The sequence below is a fragment of the Miniopterus schreibersii genome (assembly GCF_964146895.1).
Source record: "Miniopterus schreibersii genome assembly, chromosome: 15".
Lineage (NCBI taxonomy): Eukaryota > Metazoa > Chordata > Mammalia > Chiroptera > Miniopteridae > Miniopterus > Miniopterus schreibersii.
In genome coordinates, this window is record NC_138115.1 from 31,100,810 (window position 1) to 31,121,840 (window position 21,031).

Here is a 21,031-nt window from a genome sequence, read left to right on the forward strand (position 1 = left end):
CAATGACTCTCACCACTGAAATCAATAAAGACATATTAATAAATAAGTAAATAAAAGCAACAAATGCCTTACCTTCTTTATGGCGGTTGAAGAGAATGCTCTGGGTTTTCAGAATTAAAATTATATTCTCTGGATCCGGTCCATCCACTATTTTTGCTGATTTGGTACATAAAAATTCATATGCTTTATTTACTTTTTCAAACATATCCTGTAGGTAAGCGGAGATAATGAACTTTTAATTTGGAACATCTCCACTCACAACTGAAACAGAACACAGCTGGTTTGTATTTTACCAACAACTTCCATAGTTACACATTTTGTTTTGTTTTACAAGAAGGATTTCATTTCAACTGTAATCTAGCTGGTATACTTTTAAGGTGAAATCCCCTCCTCCCCCAAATAGCTAGTCAATGATCTAAATACCATTTACTAAAAAATGTCTTCCTCACTGGTTTATACCATAAGTATGACATTAAATTGCTACACACTAGATAGTTTGAATTATTATAAAAATAATTATAAGAGCTACTATTTATTGAGTACTACGGCATGCCCTGTGCTAAGTGCCTTACGTACATTATCTCATTTAATCCTCAAAACAGTCATGTGAAATGTGTACCATTATTATCCTCATTTTTTAGAAGCTGTTAAATCACTTGCCTAAAGGTCACAAAGTCAACTGGTGATAGAGCTAACACACCTAGCCTAAATCCTAAATTCCGAAATCCATGCTCATAAACTACTACGCTATATTGTGTTCCTTGATCTGTATGTTGATTCTTGTGCCAGTTATCACATTTACTGTTGCAGCTTTATAGAGAATTGTAGCATCTGATAGGTTAAGTCTAGCAATTTAATACTGATTCCAAATTTCTTCCTATCTTAATTGTTCTCTCTCCCAAATGAATCTGAATTGCTAAAACTTTCTCAAAACTATCCTAGGCTTTTGATTAAAATGTCTCAAATATATTAAAGTGGCATATTTTCAGTGCTAACTACCCATTCAGGGATATTATTTGTCTCTACAAACAACACTGAACTTGCAATTAGTGGAAATTACTCCAAGTTTCTAATAGACAATCAGTCCTAGTTTTCGTGGCTCTTATCTGATTTCATCTTTTACGAATTGGTATTTTAATAGAAAGCTAGAAGAGGCAGGACCAGGGAATGCTGGTGGCAGCAGATGACTAAGCCTGAACCCAAATTTGTACTTTTTCAGTTAGATATGAAATTGGATAGCATTAGGGAAAAAAATTACAAAAGCTATCTGGATGGCAATGGCATCACCTACAAGTGAATTAAATTCAACCACGATCCTAACTTTCAATTATTCACGTGATTGCCAATTAGAATTAATTCTCACACAGACATGGGTAAGGAGAGAATAAAATCCCTAAGCTACTAGTCTCAAGGGTAGTGCTTTTGGTAAACTGAGGGAGGGACGTTCACGCAGAAAACATGGGCTAGAAGTTAAACACACACTGGGCATATATTATGAGGCAGATACTGGCACAGAGGATGGGTATATTTGTTTTCTGTCTAAAATACTAATAGAGTAAAAGGAAGTCAACCCAAAAGTCCTAATTCCAAAGGTAATACATACCCTTCCTTCTGGATTCTTATCAGGGTGGTACTTTTGTGCAAGTCTGAAGTAAGCTTTTCTGATCTTGCTCTCATCGTGCCTGTTATATACGAAAATTGTTTTAGGAATACAGTAAGGTGCAAGAAAAAATATTTACACAATCATCTAAAATGACATTTTAAGAACCTTACTTTATTGTACATGATCATATACTAGGTGTCAAGTCAAACTCAGTTAAATTTAAGATTATACTTTATATGTTATCTTTACATATAAAAGATGAAACCTAAATTTTTCCTATGCAAGGTTATCATTCACTTACAATTAAAAAATTATATTTGGGGTTTGAAGAACTAAGAAATTATTTTAAAAGTAATTTTCTAAAATATCACTTTGAACTCTATAATTCTAAGTTATTTTAACATATCAGCCTTGCCAAAAATGTAGAAATTCAGTCTATACTTAAAAAAATGTTTTTTAAGCTATTTTTCTAACATACCTATTCTAGTATAAAACTTCACTGATAAAGTGAATCTGCAATCTTTCCAAAGCATCTGTCACTTAGTGTCTCAGGCATATTGCTATAAAATCTCTTCCTCACACATAACACAAACTGCAAGAGGAAGGGGGAAGATAATACTGAAAATAACTCACGATCCCTGTCCTTGAGGGAGATTAAGAACTTCATAAGCATCGTCTATTGACATTGTAGGTGGCTTCTTTTCTACTTCCTTCTTCCAGGCATCAAGAGTATCTTTTAGAAGCTTAACCTTAAAGACAGAGGATTAAATTTATATCTATTAAAATAAAACTATTTCAGAATTTAATTTGTAAGACACAAAATTCTTGTGCTATATTAATTTAAATTGGCATTTCTAGGCTATCCATGCTATCCATTTAACAGCTTTCTGAAATACAAATAACCAAAATCTCCTTCTTAGCACTGTTGAATAGTTAGGTAGCAAGGTATTTGTTACAGGGCTATATTCCTCTCTATATATGTAAAAAATGTTTTCATTGATTTTTTTAGAGAGGGGGAGGGGGAGGGGGAGGGAGAGAAGGAAAGAGGGAGGGAGAGAGAGAGAGGGTGACAGAGACCTAGATGAGAGAAACATCGATCGGCTGCCTCCTGCTTGCCCTCTCCTGGGGATAGAGCCCACAACCTGGGTAAGTGCCCTGATCAGGAACAGAACTGGCGACCAACCTTCAGGTACATGGAACAACTCTCAACCAACTGAGCCCCACCAGCCAGGGCTATTTTTAAAGTAATATTTATTAAAGAAACTTCACAAAGTATAGAAAATTTTGAAATTATTAGATAATATGCTACAGCAAGAAAACAAGCAGTATATGGTGGCATGCTTCTTAAGGTGGTCCAACAATTATTGGTATGCAGGCATTCAAACAAAGGGGTGGTGAACACAAGTAATGTGGGTAGCAGGTGAGGAGAGAGCTAGCATTTACTGCATGCCTATATGCCAAGGAACTAGGGTGCTTTACAGACATAGAAGATTTAATTCTTGCATAAAATCTCAATAATACATGAAAACAAGTTAAGACTAAGATAGCTACATGTTTCCCAGTTAGTAAGTGATGGAGCTGGATTCAAACCTAGGTCTGACTAAAAAGCCCATACTTTTTCAACTATCTCAAGTTGAATCCAGAACAAATAGCAGAGTCCACCTGACATCATGTGGCCATCGCACTGTAAAGTGGCAGTGCCTGCTGGTACAAATGGCAATTGTCCGGAAACCTTTTGATGGTAAAGATAATGGTATTCCCTCTGCTATAACAACAGTCCAATAATGGGAGGCCAGGCCTACTTTATTCCAGGCTTCCAGTAGATATCCATGGGCTCAAGCTGGAGGGGTCGCAAGGGCACTGTGGACAGGCAGGCAGTAGATACTACTATACAAATAAGTAGGTCACACTTACTGCCCCTTATGTGTGCCAGGAATTGTGCTGTGTTTTTTATGTGAATTCTCACTTAATCTCCTAACTACCACATAAGATAGTTGCTATTGTAAGTAGTAGTAGTACTAGTAGTACCATAACAGTACTACTGTTATGTCAAGCAATGTATACAATGGCCAAACTGAGACTCAGTCCCATAGTGCCTAACTCCAACATCTGTGAGCTTAGTCAATGTGCTATATAGACAAGCTTCCACCAAGCTATTATAGTATACAACTGTGTTATATACATGGAATTAAGTTTGTTTTGTTTTTGTCACAGAAGGTCAAGATTATAAAGTTCCTAATACTCCTTCAAAAAATTATCTTTCAGTTTGGTGTGTATCCAAATATACTGAACTATCCTCTGAGTTACACAGTGCTTAAAATAAGAGGAAATACTTAAGAAAGGTAATATTCTTATCATTGAAGGAAGAAATACCCAGCAGTGATCAGAGGCTATTTTTATACTTTAAAAGAAGGCACAAATTAATCTGCTAACTTACCGGGTCTTTAATTGGCCAATCTGGAAATCGGAGTGTATCACAAAGTTGTTTGAGGTAATAAATATTACAAAATAGCTCATTTTCCAGTTGTGGATAGTTGATAACTGGGATGGGACAATATTGATAAAGTGCTCTCGTGTTACTCTGAAGACGAGGTGTGAAATCAGCAATATGAGCAGCGATCTTCTCTATCATGAGGCGCCTAAAATTATAAAAATCTTCAAGCATTATGAAGGGATTATTTGATTTTAAAGAAAAGGTTAGATAATCAGGCAAGATAATTACATGAACCTTCTTTAGAATAACTCGATTATTTAGAATCCCCTGAGGATGTTACTCAGGGTATTCTAAACTTACTATATAAAAACTCTCAATGGATATAAACTTATTTGTAATACCTACCTACAAAGAAGACCATAGAGAAAAAGGCTGATATTGCTAGTCCTTCCTGCTGAAAAATCAGTCATGAGATGGTCATATGGTATGAAATCTGCATGAAGCACATGGGCAGAGCCAGGTAATTCAATTAGCTATCACCTCAAAGCAGCTCACTGCATGGTATTTACTTGTTAACTTATCACAATCTGGGATCTGGCCCTCAGCAAAGTAGAAACTTGATTTGATCAGTACTCAGAGTTACATCTTTTAGATGGGGGAGGAATATTAATTAATTTTAGGAGAAAAATATTACACAGAAAAACTGTGTTGTAAACTTATTTATATTCCTATACATTTTTTCCCAATGAAAAATATGACTATCATACAGAATATATTCAAACTGGTGGCTAACACATGCCAAGCCTACAGGTCAACCTATGGGAGGATCCAAATGATAACCAGCAGGTGGCACTGTGAGTGTGAAGTCAGCCAAAGGAGAGTGAATGACTGACTCAGAAGGTCAACTGCCATCCAGCTGAGAGGACTGAAGGGTTCTCTAGAGGTGGCCTTGACACTGAAACTATGAAGTGTCAGGTCTTTCCTACATTGACATGCTTCTGGGCCTCTTCTTTTACCAGGTTTCCACAGGCTTGTTCTAAGGCATTCTTCTCCTAACAAGGACATTCATTAGGAACCCTAATCTCTAGATTAAGGTCAAAATGTTTTGGCTACGAAGAACATTCTAAATGTTCTAAAATGACTTTGAATATCTCTGTTATGTTCCATTTTATATGGGCATAGTTTTTAATTAATGAAGTACAATTCTATTTTCAAATACCCAGGAAGTGTGTCGTGATTTTATCTACACATATTCCATAAACATATATTAGTTCACTGCCTAAAATTATACCTGTTCTACACACTGACTTAAGAAGCACTAGTGATAATAGGGTCTACCTTTATAAAGCTCTGTTAAGGTCACAGTAATTTTGTCAAAACATGTCAGAATTGAAAAAAGCTTAATGGTCTTGTCGCTAGGTATGGCACCAAGGACTACTACAGCTTTAGATGACGCAACCCATGGAAGCAGGCTTCTGAGTACGGGTCAAACCAGACAGCGGGAAGCAAAGATTCGGAGTACAAAAGACAACCCACTGGCTACTTACCTCATTTCGCTGCTCCAGATTGCTTCTGGAGTGTCAAATTCTCCAAGAAAAATCTCAGAAAACTTCTCAGACGCATAATTTTCTAAGTAACAAACCATTGCTTCTGGTAGGATGTGCCCAAGTATACTTCTTTGAAAAATATCTTGTCCTTTCGACTTTAAAATAAAATAAAACAAAACAAAATATAGTCAGAAACACTAAACCTATCTTTCAACTTTCTGGCGAACATTTAAGAAAAGAGAACAACTGGAACAAATTGCTTTTCTGCTTTGGAAATTCAGACAGAAACATGGCAAAATGAGAAGTGAAAGGCTTCTGGTATAAACTGGCTTGGCAAGAGCTCCAGGTGGAACTACCACCACCATCCAGCCTGCAGCCGTCTTAAACTCCTTGGTGGCAGGAGCTGCCAACAGCCTTTGACTATGTATAACAGTAACGGACAACACAAGGAAGATGCGAAGACATTAACGTCAATTATTCTGTTACACTGCTGGCTGCAGCTCCCACCTGTACCTGCTTCTGTTTTCAAAAACAAGTAAATCCAGAAAATCAGGGTCTTAAAGAGTCTGTCCTCATGACGGGTGGCTAGGATTCAGATGAAGAATTTCTATTCAAAGTATTAAAAATTCCAGTCTCTGGGCTGGCCAAGTGATCATACTTAATCTTATTAAGTTTTTAAACTCATTTCTTTGCCTGATGGAAATAAAATCCTAGACAGTAAGTACTTCTCTTATTTCCTTTTAGGCAAACTGAGGATGTCTTATTTCTCTAGGATCTAACAAAGAGACAGGGAGGAAAAAACCCAGACATGGTTTTACCACTTAGTGCAAAGAAAAACTAGACTATGAAAATTTTTTAAGCCTTTTGCTAATAAAAGCCATAAATTTACTACCTGTTAGACTTCTGGGTGAAGGATTGCTTGTTCTGTTCTTTACAATACTATTATTTAGTAATTCCTGCATCCAGAGTTCTGCTATAAACACTGCTTTGTTGTACTCAAAATATTGTTAGGTGAAATGACTTCTAGAGTTTCTCATATAAAATTTGAAAAAAGATTACATATGCATAACTGCACAAAGAGGAAAAAAGAATTATGCCCCAAAATGCATAAAGCTACACTAAGGTGACATCATTAGAGGTAATTTTTTAAAACTCTTTTATATTCTCATTTTCTATTTGTATAAAGCTGTGAAAATTACACTGACATGGGCGTCAATGTTTTTATCAGAGAGATAGACTATCTTCTAGGGCTCACTGGCTACCCTATAAAGCATGCAGTTTGGTTTAGTGTCAAAGTGGCATAGCATTCCTTGGTTAGTCTCCTTAACAAATGGTCTGGTTCAGGTTTATTCTTCTGCTCTCGATAAAATCTGAAAACAAACAGTCCATGAAAAAAGCCTAATGAAATTGAAATTCAGTTATGTGTGGACAATAAATATCTCTGAAAATGTAGATATAAAGTTTCAGGTTGTCAAAGCTACCTGAATTAGTCTCATTTTTTTCTGGTTTCTTATTTTTCCTCCTCAGTAAAATGGTAAGAACACTTGAAAGCACTTAAAAAATTAAGTAGCCTCAAAAAACAACCATCACTTCCACCACCTTGGAATCTGAATAAAAAGAAAGTTGAAGTAGTACTGAATGTTAACTGATTATATGAGACTCAGGTATGTCATGAATTATTTATGAAAATTAACCCGAATTTTACACAAAGGGAACAAGTTATATTCACAGTGATGTCATGTTATAATCCACATCTTCAATTTCAATATTAAGTCTGATGGGCAACATTTATTTTCATTTAAAAAATATTAGCTTAGACTTTCATGTGCAAGCACTACAATGTAAAAAATGAATAAAACAGTATCTGCCCTCAAGTGCTAATAATTTAATAAACATACACAGCTCAAGGAACTTTGTTGCCAAGACAGCTTCCCAGTGTGAAATTATGCAATCAGAGGATTCATCTGGCTTACCTCCTCTGACTTGAAAGCTTGTTTGGTATGCGTGTACTTCAAAAATCTAGGGGGAAAAAATTACGTATCAGACACAGGAAATGATTTAGCTTTAGTAACCTTGGTTTTCTAAACATGAGGTCTATATATATATATAAAAGCCACAGAAGGCAACTTTTAAATCCTGATCGCCAAAATGTTTAATTTCTAATTAAGGCAAAAACTTAACAGAAAGGTATTTAAATTATGGTCATATTAAGGTTAGATAATAATGTGAAAAAAAATATTTATTTATTTTTGGTTTATTTATTGATTTAAGGAGGGGGGAAGGGAGAGATAAAAAGAAACACCGACCCGTTGTTCCACCCATTCATGCACCCACTGGCTGCTTCCTGTATGTGCCCTGACCAGGGATTGAACGAGCAACCTTGGCACATCGGGATGATGCTCTAAACAACTGAGCTACCCAGCAAGGGCTAAAATTACCCAATTTTAAGAAAAAGGCAAAGTGTAAAATTGCATTCACAATATAAATATATATATTAAAATACTAGATAAAATTCTTTATATCAGATGTGGTAAAGTGGTATAATACTGAGTAATTTCCCCCTATTCTTCTAATTTCTAAATTTTCAGACATATAAAATACTTTTACAAAAATTTTAATAAAAGCAATGGGTACATACACACACACACACACACACACACACACACACACACACACCCCAATTAATCACTCCATGTACAATTCAAACAATAATTTTAAATAGGTTATCATTAGAGTTCTTACCGAGCCACAGGAAGCACATTGGAACCTGTGTACATCATGATAAAGAAAAATACTCCACTAAGATAAAGACGAGGTAACTGTGGGTTATCTTGCATGATATGACATAACAAAATAGCAACCTTCTCAACAAGGATAGGGTCAAAGGTCAGCAGTAGCTAAAAAAGAAATAAAATGTTTTTGTTACTGGGTTGTAAAAACTTGCAAATCATCATTCATTTTAGGTTTATGCATTGCTTATGCTGAGGTCATAGTTTCTAATATGCAGTAAGTTACAAAATAAAAACCCTGGGGATTCAGTAAGCTTGTCTATCAGACTAAAAAGATTTGAAAATGATTCATTTTACAATATTTAATGCAGAGATATAAAATATAAGAACTGATCAAAACTTATTCAGAAAAAGTCCAAATATGTCTGAAGCTGTTTTGTCATGATTTTAGGTAAAATTGTTTCTAGTGCAGGAATCTTATGACAAAAGAAAAAAGAAAAGCAGCTACTCTTTGGGTTATTTTCAGTTCAGTTTAGTGAAGCATCCCCCAAAGAATACTTGAGAACTCAAGGAACAGAGCAGAGAACGCTATCAGTGAAACAGCACTAAACAATAAATCTACAAGTGCAGGTAGAAGGCAAAAGGGTAACCAAATACAAGTACTATTTCTACTACCAGAATGTACCAAAAGATGTGGTCTCTAGATATCTGAGCTGGCAATACTAAAGGGAGTATGTGAGATCACAGTAATAGAATCTGAGCTAATAAAAAAAATCATACAGCATTGCTAGAATAAAACACTTGATAAAGAAATTCAGTAAGTTTTATCTTAATAAAAGTGGCATTTCAATTTTCTATAAACAATTACTTCCAAAGAATCCCCAGATTGAGGTCATATGTTGCTAGTAAAAAAAAAAAATTATGAGTAAGTATTAGCTCAGATAGAAGGTCAAAGTTTTAGGCTCAGATATGAGACTGAATAGCTATGTATCTTTAGGGGAATAATTTAAATTTCTCTGTGTTTTGGTGTCTTACCTGTTCAAAAAGGTATTGAAGTGTTTGGTACTATGACATATTTTGCAAAGGAAAAATTGAGATAATAGTAACACAGGATTTTCCCTACTGTTAATAGTGGTTGTAATACAGAACTTAGCATCACTTTAACAAAAATATGGAAATTAGTAGACAAAAACCCCAAATACTTGAAATTATGAGTATACCAGAAGACGTAGGGAATCCACTGGTATCTTAGACTACTCTAAAAATTCTGAAGCTATAGCAAATGGTAAAACTGGTGACTGCTCTTAAATTTAAATGAAGTAAAAAAGTCTGTACCAACCAATACAGATCATGGTCCTGAAAACTCCTACTGCCTAACCATGCTTAGAAAGATTAAGGTCTCCCAGGGTAATACGGAAAATTAAGGAAAAACAAACAGCTTCTCAAAAATATTTTTTAAACTCCGTATTAAAAAAATATAGGAGGCAAAGACTGTTAAAAGGAGGTACTTTTATCATTAAAATTCTTCTTTTAAATCGCTTAATTATTTAGATATTACTAAAAAAGTTTTGTTAATTAAAAGAGATCTTTGCCCCACAAAGCTTCACGTTATGCTGACCACTGCTTTTAAAATTTTTCAATCATCCTTTCCGGGCCTGAAATTCAACAGCGTTTGTATTTACTTCTTTCCTTTCAGTTTCATAAGTCTTGGGAAAACATTTGTGAGAGTTAAATTTTCCAGGTACGGTCCTTCATCCACATGCCGAGAGGGTCTAGAATAGAAAATGAATGCCTCTCGTTGCACCACCTTACACATGCAGCAGCACAGTCCTCTAGTCTGGGGGCCAGGGGGGTAGTGGAATATAAGAAACAATGACTGCAGTGCACTTTCATTTGAGCACCTGAAAAGAAATGTCCATAACAGAAAAGCACCCACAGCAAACCAGAGCACATCACCTTTCAGTTATTACAGTGGTATGATTTTAAGAATGGGTAATTAGTAAGACCTTTTGATAATAATTCTGGAGTCCGGAGGCTTCCCATGTTTAGCTTCTTAGATACAAATCTTCCACATTCCACAGTCTATTCAGAATATCAACTCAATTAGGATTAAGTGAAATAAATGTAATTCAGGGTTCAGGCTTTTTGAAAATGGAATAGATTACAATGAAACAATGACTGGGGCTCATAATAAAATTAAATAAGGAAAATGATTCTAAAATATTATTCCAAATTTGATAACATAAGAGTAACTCACCTGAATAATATGGGGAAGGCAAGCACTGTCTGATAGCAGTCTTTTCACTCTGGGTAAAGGCCGAATGATGGCATTATCTTGATCCCTAGAAAACATTTTCTAAGGTCAACTTTTAATACTTTTATTAAAATTTGTATGTTTAGAGCATATGACATTCTACTAGGCATGAAGCATGTTACCTTACTTTTTTGTTAATGAAGACTAAGCTCTCATACAGCTGGGAACATGATTAGGTATTTTGGTTTAAATCTATTTGGCTGCTTAATATGACTTCATTTCCTTCCATAAGATTTCCTTGAAAAACAGTACCCTAGAAGAGCCAGAGACTCTTATTTATTATTTTTAATTGATTAAACTTGGTGTTGTCCAACACTGTCAGTGGAGATTTCCCCCCAAAGGGCATATCAAACTGTGTCACATAAATTTACCGTAATTTACCTACTCTCAATATTTTCCAAGTATAGCCTTAATTTAATGCTACATTATGTCTGATCTAAATTTAAAGGAGAACTGGAATCACGAAAGCCTCAAGTGTTATAAAATTGACAGTTTCTCAGTAATTCCCATCTCAAATATCTTTAGTATAGTAAAACGAAATTATATATATGCAAATATTTGATAAAGATTAAAAAGTTTCACTCAAGGGTCATAATTACAATTATCACTGGGTAACAAATTCTCACCTTCATTTGTCAGGTGGGGCAAGATGTGGGCCTAGACTCATGTTCTTACACCAGGAATGGCTAACCTGACAGGTCAGGAGCTGGTGCCTGCCACTAACTACAGACTACAGTATGCTTATTTCAAAAGTACATACCTGACAACTGTTACTGTTGCTAGAATGCAGCTAGTAAGCCTCAATTTAATACCACTATTTGAAGTCCCCCGGAGAAAGATGCTTTATACCTACTTTATCAATACAATTTACAAATTATTTATTTCTTTTTCAAAAAAGCTCCAAAATTCAAAGCAGCATTCCTCCAAGGCCATAAATGGGACATCTTTGCTCTAAGTCACCAGAGTAATCCCATGCCATCACAGGGAAAATATCCTTACAAATGGGGAGACGATGATATTTAAGAGTCCCTGTTTACCATGGAAATGTTCAATTACATTTTACCTGCTTGGGAAATATCCACACATTGTGATCAACATGTTCAATATAAGGGTAGCAAGGTCAGTTTCATTTAGCACAGCCTGCCCACTGGCTAACAGACACCACTTAAGCTGAGGAATTGCCTGTAGTGGTCGCCATCCATCCATGCCCTGAGCCCAGCATCTGGTCTTTGCATTTAACATTCCTTTGGTCCACAATTCTTGCATCTAAATGAAAGCAAGGGACCATTGATACAGACAGACAAATAAAGCAAAATGAAAGGGTTTGCTTTCTATTTTATAGTACATACATACCAAACTATGAAATAAATATGCAAGTTCGCTATTAAAGAATAACAACAACTGTTGACAGGCCTCCAGGAACCCAACTCTGGCTACTAATATAAGAAAATAACCTTTTAGCTGGTCAACCTGCAGAGTTTAAGAAACACTGGAAAAAATAAAACACTAGGCAGAGTGTAAAATGACCCAATTATACAACAGACAGTGTAGTCTTCTATAAAACTATTTTTGGTTAAATTCGACTGAGACTGGGAGGCTAAGAATGGGAGGGCAGGATCAAACATCAACAGATGTTAAGATAGAAATTGCCTTTGGACTGTACAGGCAATTTTTAATAAATTTCACACTGCATGTTAAAATTTCCTGTTCATACCATAAAAAAAGCATTATAGTTTGACATAATTATTAAGGTAGCAACTGTTATATAAAATTCATTGAAAGCCTGAGTGCTACCTTCATTAGTACTTTTAAACACTAAGGTTTGAAGACACGACTGTATGTGTGTTTGTGTGTGTGTGTTTCTCTAGAAATGGAAGTCATCTAATACTTCATGTGGAAATGGAATGGCAGAGCCCTTGGGGCTGATGATAGTAATTCAAATATTAGCTTTAAAATATTTGATAGCTTTAAAAATGATAACTTTAAAATATTCTAGTATCTCCAAGTGTGCTAAGCACAGGGGAGTGAGGCAGGCTAAGACTTTCATGAAAAATTTCTCTGAGACACATACCTCATGAAATCCATACGGGCCACTCCTTTCTTTGTCTGCGTTGCCGAAGTACCATTCCTTTTCACTCTCTCTTTTCATATCTGGAGCAGCTTCAATTACATTGCTCTAAGTTTTAAAATAATAATAAAAAAATGTTATTTTTCAAAGCAGAAAATTAAGGGGGCAGTTGTCATAAAAAGTTACACAGTATAGTACTAATTTCTTGGGTTTTATTCCTTTAGAAATTCACCTAAAAATTTAAGAGACCTTATTTTAAGAGGTAAGGGTTAGATGCCTAACCTAATAGTCTAAAAAATAGTGACTTCCTTATTAATATGCATTTAAAGTAAATGGGTTCCTACATTCACCTGACAATCTAAGCTAAATTCAAAGACATCTACATTCCTGGGGGTCACTTATAAATTCTCAGGGCATTAAAATTTTGGTAGCAAAGAATACTGCAAATAGCTATAAAAATAAACATATACCGTTAACCTTAAACCACAATGCTCAAAATACTAAAGTTCTTCTTTTGAGAGAAAAACTCACTCTAACTAAAAGTTTCAATAAGCATCTGATCGAAGAGTTAAAATGCTAACGGGGCCCGGCCGGGCGTGGCTCAGCGGTTGAGCAACAACCTGGGATCCAGGCGATCAGGGTTCGATTCCCGGTTAGGGCACATGCCCAGGTTGTGGGCTCGATCAATGACTCTCTCATCATTGATGTTTCTGTCTCTCTCTCTCCCTCTCCTTTCCTCTCTCTGAAATCAATAAAGATATATTAAAAAAAAAAAAAAAATGCTAGCGGGAAAGTTTTAGTGGTTTTAAACACTTAGTTTCAATCTACTACCATCACTAGATAATTCTTCTGCACTTTTACATATGAATGTTTTTGAAAATCTAAAATAAAATTTTTATGTAATTAGTATATTAAAATGTGGTTTTTAAATACACTCGTAACTATCAGCTTTCATATAGGGAGGGATAACGAAGTGGTCAATAGCAGAGACTTCAGGGTTCAAACTTAGGCTCTGTCCCTTATTCATTGGCTTTAGTCAATATACTAAGCATCTCTGTTCCTTAGTTTCCTTAGCTGTGAAATGGGAGGGCTACTGGGGACTTAAAATTAACATATTATGGTACCAGAATAGTACCTGGTACACTGTCATGCTATACAAGCGTCATGATTACTATTACACATATGTGATAATAGAAAATGCCATAGTCTAAATATTCAAAATGACGCATCTCCTTGCTAAGAGATTAAACAAAAACAAAGCATAGCATACACACACAAATCTCCAATGAGCTAAGTATAGATCGCTTCTATAAGTTAGGTATCAGAAGAGGCCTTTCAGTAGAGGTTGGCAGCTCTGTCCTCTTACTGGCTGGTTTCAAGAAGGTCTCCAGATTCAATGTATATTCTTAGTGGTTGTCAATGCTAAAAGTTCTAGTTACATAAATGACAAATACCGTTTAAATCCTTAAGGTTGCGTTGCCTCAAAATAAGACACACTGGAGATGCAGTTACTTTAAAAGACAAAAGACACATTGAAAAAATAAAACTGGGTCATCAGTTCTTAAAATTATTCTAACATTTTTGTGTGACTTCATCTCCCAGGCATTAGTACTATAATTATTGTAGAATTACATTCATGGCCACATATATTGACATATTTTCAAATTTTTATGATTATTTTGATCCTAAAATTGTACTCCAAGAATATAAAACTTGTAAAATCTAGATAAGCATACATACTTGCAGTGGTACCGTAGCTCGGTTTACGTGGAGATGTGCAAGGGTAAGCAAGTCCACGAGGATTCTAATTCCATTTGAATCCATGAGATCCTTAACATTTTTCTAGGAGACAAAAACATGTCTACATAACCTAAAATCTTTCTCTCCACCATGTACTACTACCTAAAAGGCTCTCCAAGAAGAGAATATTTGAAATCTCTTTGGAAAAATTAACATACAAGTGGTATTAACTGGTATTTTTCAAATTTTGTGTTCAAGGAACATGAATTTAGATAAAAATAAAAAGGCCAAAGATATATTACAAATAGATTACATTAAAAAATTTTTACTTAAATAAATTATGAGCAAAGAAAAAAATAAAAAATAAAAATAAGCAAGTGAATTAAAGCCTGGCAGGAATAACACCCATGTACATTATCCTGCATTTTCCCAGGCCTTTTTGTTAATAAAAAGTTGTTCTATAATCAGAAATAAAAACTGGTATATTAAAAAAACCTTTTAATGTGCCAGTGTATTTTTGTAAACTTAAGATAAAACTGGTAATTTGTTAGAAGTTTGGAAGAGATTATAATTTAAATTTTATTAGAACTTATTAATTACACTTCATTTTAGAGCATTTGCATTATTTACTAAAAGTAAGAATAAAACTAAGTTAGTATTAGTATCAAAAATTAAATTTTAAAAACCTCAAACTTCATTTCAACATCATGCAATGGTGAATTGTTATATATTCCAACTATATAATTCTTGTTAGAAATCAGCACAAATCTATTAAAAGGTCTTCAAAAGAAAATGTGAAGAACTAAAGTAACTCTTCATTTTATGTTTTCAAATTACTTGAAATGTATACTGATAAATTAAAATGTATAGTGATAAATATATCATCAAAATGTAGACTGAGAAGTTAAAAACTTTCATTTTTTGTTGAGCATTTACTTTACTTAAAATCCGACCTTAAAGATTCCCCAAATAAAATCAGTAAATGATCTCAGCCCTCATTATTCTTCACTGAGGATTTTCTTACCATTAATTTAATCAATGTCAGTAATATTAGGATAGAATGTAAAGAATATATGGCAAAAATGTTTCCCTTTAGGAGCTGAGCACACACAAAGCTTTTTGATCTAAAAAGATTATTAGAAAAGAACCATGTCTGGATAATTAACTCAAACTGTAATAATTTATCTTTTTGTTACACACCAGGTGACTTTGGAAATAACAGCATTTACGCAGAAATCCCGTACCTTGTTAAGGATCAACTTGTTGAGGAAGAGGATCAGTCTGTCCCGTTCAAGCTTATCTGTGCACTATTGAAAAAGTAAGGGTTTTGTCAGAAGGGGACAGAAACACAAGCTCACACACTACCATCACCGGACAACCATCAACCAAGAGCCAGTAAGAAATAAGGTCACCTTTTAAGCATTAAGAAAATCAGAGAACACTGTCAATTATTACAATTCCTCAATGTTTTAGTCTCTGCAATTTTATATACCCTCTAATCCCTACAAAGGCAGATATTTTAAAAGTCATAAAGAGATTACTATATAACTTTAAGAATATATGTAAAAATTGAAATAAATGAATTAGCACAAATAATACCCCTGAATTAAGTAAAAATTCTAAAGACTTGATTAATGATGTTTCACATAAATCACACTGTGATGAATACAAACAAGAAGGAAAATGTACCTGCCTAAAATGCAAAAGCTATGCCACAGGGACTCGGGTTCACTAGAGTAACAATGAGCGAGAGTTTGCCGTAGCAGCAAACAGTACGGAATTTCACCCGGTCATGTTATTTTTTAGGCATGCTTTGTGACCTTATCCGGAATCAGTTTTCTAATCTACAGCTGATGCATTTATTACAAGCATCGATGACCACTTGCAAAACTGGTGAAATGGTTCTAGAGCAGTTCTCTAAAACTTACATTAGTAAGTACAGGAAGAATGCAAACACAAATGAAAGAACGCAGTGCATACACTGAAACAGCTAGGTAAGTCAAATCTGAGCTGCACGATGGATGAACTGATCAATCTGTTTTTCCGCCCACCACGCTCAAGTATGAAATGACAAACTTTCTAAAATATAAAAAAGGTGCTAACTGGTTTCCCTTTTATTGGTTATCATTGTAGTACTGAAGAGTACATACAACTCTAAAAGTCACTATTCCTTTTACACGCTTGTCCAGCTCATCCATACTTAAAGATTGACAAACAGGTTGCTAAAGTCACTCAAAAGCAGCAGTTGAAAAAAATAAACTGACATGGACAGCCCATTAGTTATTTTCCTATTCATCTAACTTATATATAGCTAAGTATAATGTAAATTACAGGAAAATTCATGAGGAAAGTTATGGTAACAAGGCAATCAAACAGAATTTAAATGTAGATGTGAAAATTTAACATGTACCCTGATGATACTACCAAATAGCAGTTTCCTCAAATGATATCCTTACCCTCTCTAACATTCCAATGATATATCGTGTATCTGTAAAAGGTCCTATTTCTTCATGACATCTGCCATAAACAATAGCAAGGGCTTGTAAACATAAACACTTCATGTTTACTTTTGGGGTGAGCAGGAAACGATGATAGAGCTCATTGAAAAATTCATACCTAGGTTTAAAAAGAAAGTTCACAATAAAATTAGCCATGAAACTAACAGTGAAAACAAATACATAGTAGTCCTCCCCTTTATCCTGGGGGGATATGTTCCAAGATCACCAGTGGATGCCTAAAACCAGATAGTAATAAACCTTGTATATACTATGTTTTTTCCTATACATACACACGATGATAAAGTTTAATTTATAAATTAGGCAAAAAGATAAATGATAAAATAGAATATACTCTAATTAAGTTATGTGAATATGGTCTCTCTCTTCCTCAAAATAGCTGATAACTGAGATGGTTACTAAGTGACTAGAGGGCAGAGAGCAAACGCAACGTTGATATGAAGGACGAAGGGGTGATTCCTGGGACAAAGCGGGGCAGCACAAGGGTTCACCATGCTACTCACACGGCGAACAACAAAAACTTCTGAATTGTTTATTTCTGCAATTTTTTGTTTAATATTTCTGGACTGCCACTGACTGTGGGCAACTGAAACCACAGAAAGCAAAACTGCGGGTAAGGGGAGACTACTGTAATCAGACATGAAGAGGAGCTTACGATCTCTTAATTGATCCACTTTCTTCATTCTCATCTTCCTCCAACAGTAATCTCAGGTAATAGTCTCCAATTTTGATTTCCTCTGCCAGGCACTCATATTTAACCTTTATTAATAAAAGCAAATTCCGTACTTTAGTTTACAATAGATTTTTGGCAATTTCCACATAATCATTTATTAAATTGTCAGAGCTTTTTTCTTTTCTTGATAAGGCAGCTTTTAAATTCAGGGGGAAAAATTAATCATTTCTTAAAATAGCTGGTAATTCATTATTATTGTGACTATTTCAGTTAAATGTTAAGAGTCGGAATTATATACCAATTTTATGAATGTAAAACTTAATGAAAATTCACAGCACTACATTGTGTCCGTGAAGGCTTAAGAGAAGGAGAATGTGTGTGTGTGTGTGTGTGTGTGTATTTTAAAATAAGATGGCTAGGGAAGGCCCACTCAGATGATGCCATTCAGGAAAAGACCTAAAGGAGATGAGAAAACAAGTTGTAAGGCTATCCAGGGAAAAAATGTTCTAGGCAGAGGAACAGCAAGTAAAAAGAGCCTAAGTCAAGAACTTGAATATGGTGTTTTCAGGGAAGCCAGTGTGGTTGGAGCAAGAGTGAGATCAAAGAAACAATGCTTGTGGTTAGGGGGTACACAGATCCTGTTTTGTAAGTCATTTTAAGGACCCAGGTTTTTGCTAAGTGAGATGGGAAACCTTAGTAACACCAGAGGGCTTTGAGCAGAGAAATGACATAATCTACTCACATTTTAACAAGATCACACTCCTGCTATGCTGATAATGAATTGTAGGGAGCTAAGGGTGGAAGCCAAGATTGCTACAATCCCATACAAAAAAGAGGGTTGGGTACTGGAAAAATTTTGAAGGTGCACTGAATAGGACTTGCTGACAAATTGGATTTGTAGTATAAAAGAAAATTATTTCAAGGTTTTGACCAGAAAAATAATGAGAAGCCACTATCCAAGATCACAAAGACTGCAAGAGAAGTAGGCTTGGGGAAAGAATGAGAGCTAAGTTCTAGATGTTTGTTAGATATCCAATTACAGGATAAAAGTATGAAGCCTAGGAAAGAAAGTGGAAGCAGGAGATAAAAATAAGGAAGCCACCAGTTCACAACAAACATTTCAAGCCATGAGAATAGATGAGATCACTGAAACAATGATTATAAATGAAAACAGGTCCATGAACTGATCCTTTGGGGCCAACAAACATTTAGCAGTTGGGGAAATAAGGAAACATGAGCAAATATGGAGGAGTGGCCAGTGGAGGAACAAATCCAGGAGAATATGGATTCCCAAAACCAAAGTAAAGAGAATCTTTCAAGGAGGAGTAAATGAGCAAAATCAAATCATTACATGTTTTGGGAATGCAGCTGGGTTAAAGATCAAAGGCTACAGGGCCACAAACATGTTCAAATTTACAACTGTAATAAGTTTAAATTATACACATGCAAACAACATTATCTACCACAGTGTTTCTTGTTCTTGTTTTGTCATTCCTCACATCAATATTTTAATGGAACAGCAAAATATGGTCACATTCAGAACCAAGTTACCAGAAAAAAATAAACAAGCTACAAAGAACAAGGAGAACAGGCTATGTTTCCATGGAGAAAGAATCTAAAGGGAAAAAACAACAAGCAAAGAACAGATCTGGATGCACAGAATCAAATTTATTAAAACTGCTACACGATTCCCAGGTACGAAACTGAGTTAACAAAATTGTGTTTTTTGAAAATTTTTGTCTCATGCAAAGATTAAAGTTTTCCAAAGTGTCCTTCATAAAATTAAGAGGGAAAGGTAAGGATATATGTTATATAACTATAAATTTAAAACACTCCCAAAATAATGCATGCTTATTTAAAAAACTAATATACTATAAATAGTAAACTTTTTTGTATTTACCTCAAATTCATGGTGGTTCCAGGAGATCACACTCGTACTACCAAGCTCTCTATCAATATTAAATGCTCTCATTTCAGATTCAAGACTATCTCTTAATTCTTCTCGTGTTTTGAAATTCCAAATTAGGTTTGATTTGGCATGGTCCTGGCCAAACCTAGACATACATATAATCAGAAAATAGTAGGAAGCAATAAACGTGAAACAAAAATCTATAAAGAAAAGAGTACAATTAATGAACTTCAGCAAATAAAACTTCTTTAAATTAAGTACAGTAAAATGTTAATGGTAGAATTTTGGTGCTAGATATATAGGTATTCACTGTAAAATTCTTTTACCCTCTCTGCATGTTTGAAAGTTTTCATAATAAAATGTTGGGGGAAAATGAACTCAGACTATAAAACAAATCTGTGTGACTTTCAAAATAAGGAGCTGATATTTCAATTTCAATATTTATTGCTAATATAAATTCCAGCCAGAAAATAATTATAATCAGATATCAAATTTCAAGCTGGGGAAGATAAGAATTTCTGGATTACTGGGTGTGAAGTATGTGGGATGAGCAACATTCTAGGTTAGAACCTTATAAACTACCTATGAAAGAATATTGCTAAACTGCCAAGCTCTGATTGATATTTTCAAAATATTTTCCTTTTATTCCTGGAATAATTTAACCATTGTAATAAATTTGCACACAAGTCTGGACTGGGGATGAATAGGCTTCATATCCATTCACTTTCAGTCTGTAATCCTCCTAGAAAGTCTGGCATCAGAGTTCCAAGGGAGTTCTAGGGGGCACAACCTAACTGAGGGATTCCTGAGGAAGAAAATCAAGGCATATTCTTTAAGGCCATACTAAACACTACATGTACTATCTACTTTAAAAGTAATGTGAGAAGTTTTCAAAGTACGTATTTTTCTTTTTTAGCCAAAGTATAATCAATAGGTCAGCTTCCAGACTGAGTACTGTGAGTTATCTCAAAACAAAGTTTCCAAACTCCCCAAAATGTTTTTTTCAATGAGTCGTTGGGGGGTGTGTGTGTGTGTGTGTTGGGGGAGGGCAGAGGAGGTAACGGATGGGAGTAAGAAAGGGTTACCATACTGGAAAAGCTGGAAAAGTACATATATGAGGTAAGCTAACACAGATATTCACCATCCATTAAGACTCCTATATTTCCATCATTTACCTCTTTTAAGACTCCACTTCCAACAAGGCTTGAAGAAATTATAATGCAGTTATTTCTAAGCCATTAACAGTGTTTAAAGTAGCCATCTATAAGTCCTAATAAAAATTTAAAAGTAACTTAAGCTCTCAGTCTACCAACACTCTACAAAAGGTCTTAATTTTACTGAAGCATCACTAAAAGGTCATACCAATCTTAGTAGTTACAGTTTCTGACCTTAATAGCATAAAAATACCTGTAATATAATGCACTAGTTTCCAACAAAAAAACACACAACAACAATAAAGCTGTTATGATTCTTCTCTAATATAAACGTCAAATTTAAT

At 34.8% G+C, this 21,031-nt stretch overlaps 1 protein-coding gene across 2 annotated transcripts in view; it reads right to left on the reverse strand.

Annotated features, from left to right (window-relative positions):
- Window positions 1-21,031, reverse strand: part of DNAJC13 (DnaJ heat shock protein family (Hsp40) member C13) — a 95,525-nt gene that overhangs the window by 30,657 nt on the left and 43,837 nt on the right. For both annotated transcript variants that reach the window (XM_081159902.1, XM_081159901.1), the window contains 15 exons: window positions 19,525-19,678; window positions 17,607-17,710; window positions 16,892-17,051; window positions 15,680-15,742; window positions 14,436-14,537; window positions 12,699-12,803; window positions 11,691-11,893; window positions 10,571-10,655; window positions 8,327-8,481; window positions 7,558-7,603; window positions 5,585-5,739; window positions 4,041-4,242; window positions 2,237-2,352; window positions 1,604-1,682; window positions 73-208 (listed from right to left, as the gene is read on the reverse strand). In XM_081159902.1, the coding sequence (XP_081016028.1) occupies window positions 73-208; window positions 1,604-1,682; window positions 2,237-2,352; window positions 4,041-4,242; window positions 5,585-5,739; window positions 7,558-7,603; window positions 8,327-8,481; window positions 10,571-10,655; window positions 11,691-11,893; window positions 12,699-12,803; window positions 14,436-14,537; window positions 15,680-15,742; window positions 16,892-17,051; window positions 17,607-17,710; window positions 19,525-19,678 (1,865 nt within the window). The remainder of the gene's footprint in view (window positions 1-72; window positions 209-1,603; window positions 1,683-2,236; window positions 2,353-4,040; window positions 4,243-5,584; window positions 5,740-7,557; window positions 7,604-8,326; window positions 8,482-10,570; window positions 10,656-11,690; window positions 11,894-12,698; window positions 12,804-14,435; window positions 14,538-15,679; window positions 15,743-16,891; window positions 17,052-17,606; window positions 17,711-19,524; window positions 19,679-21,031) is intronic.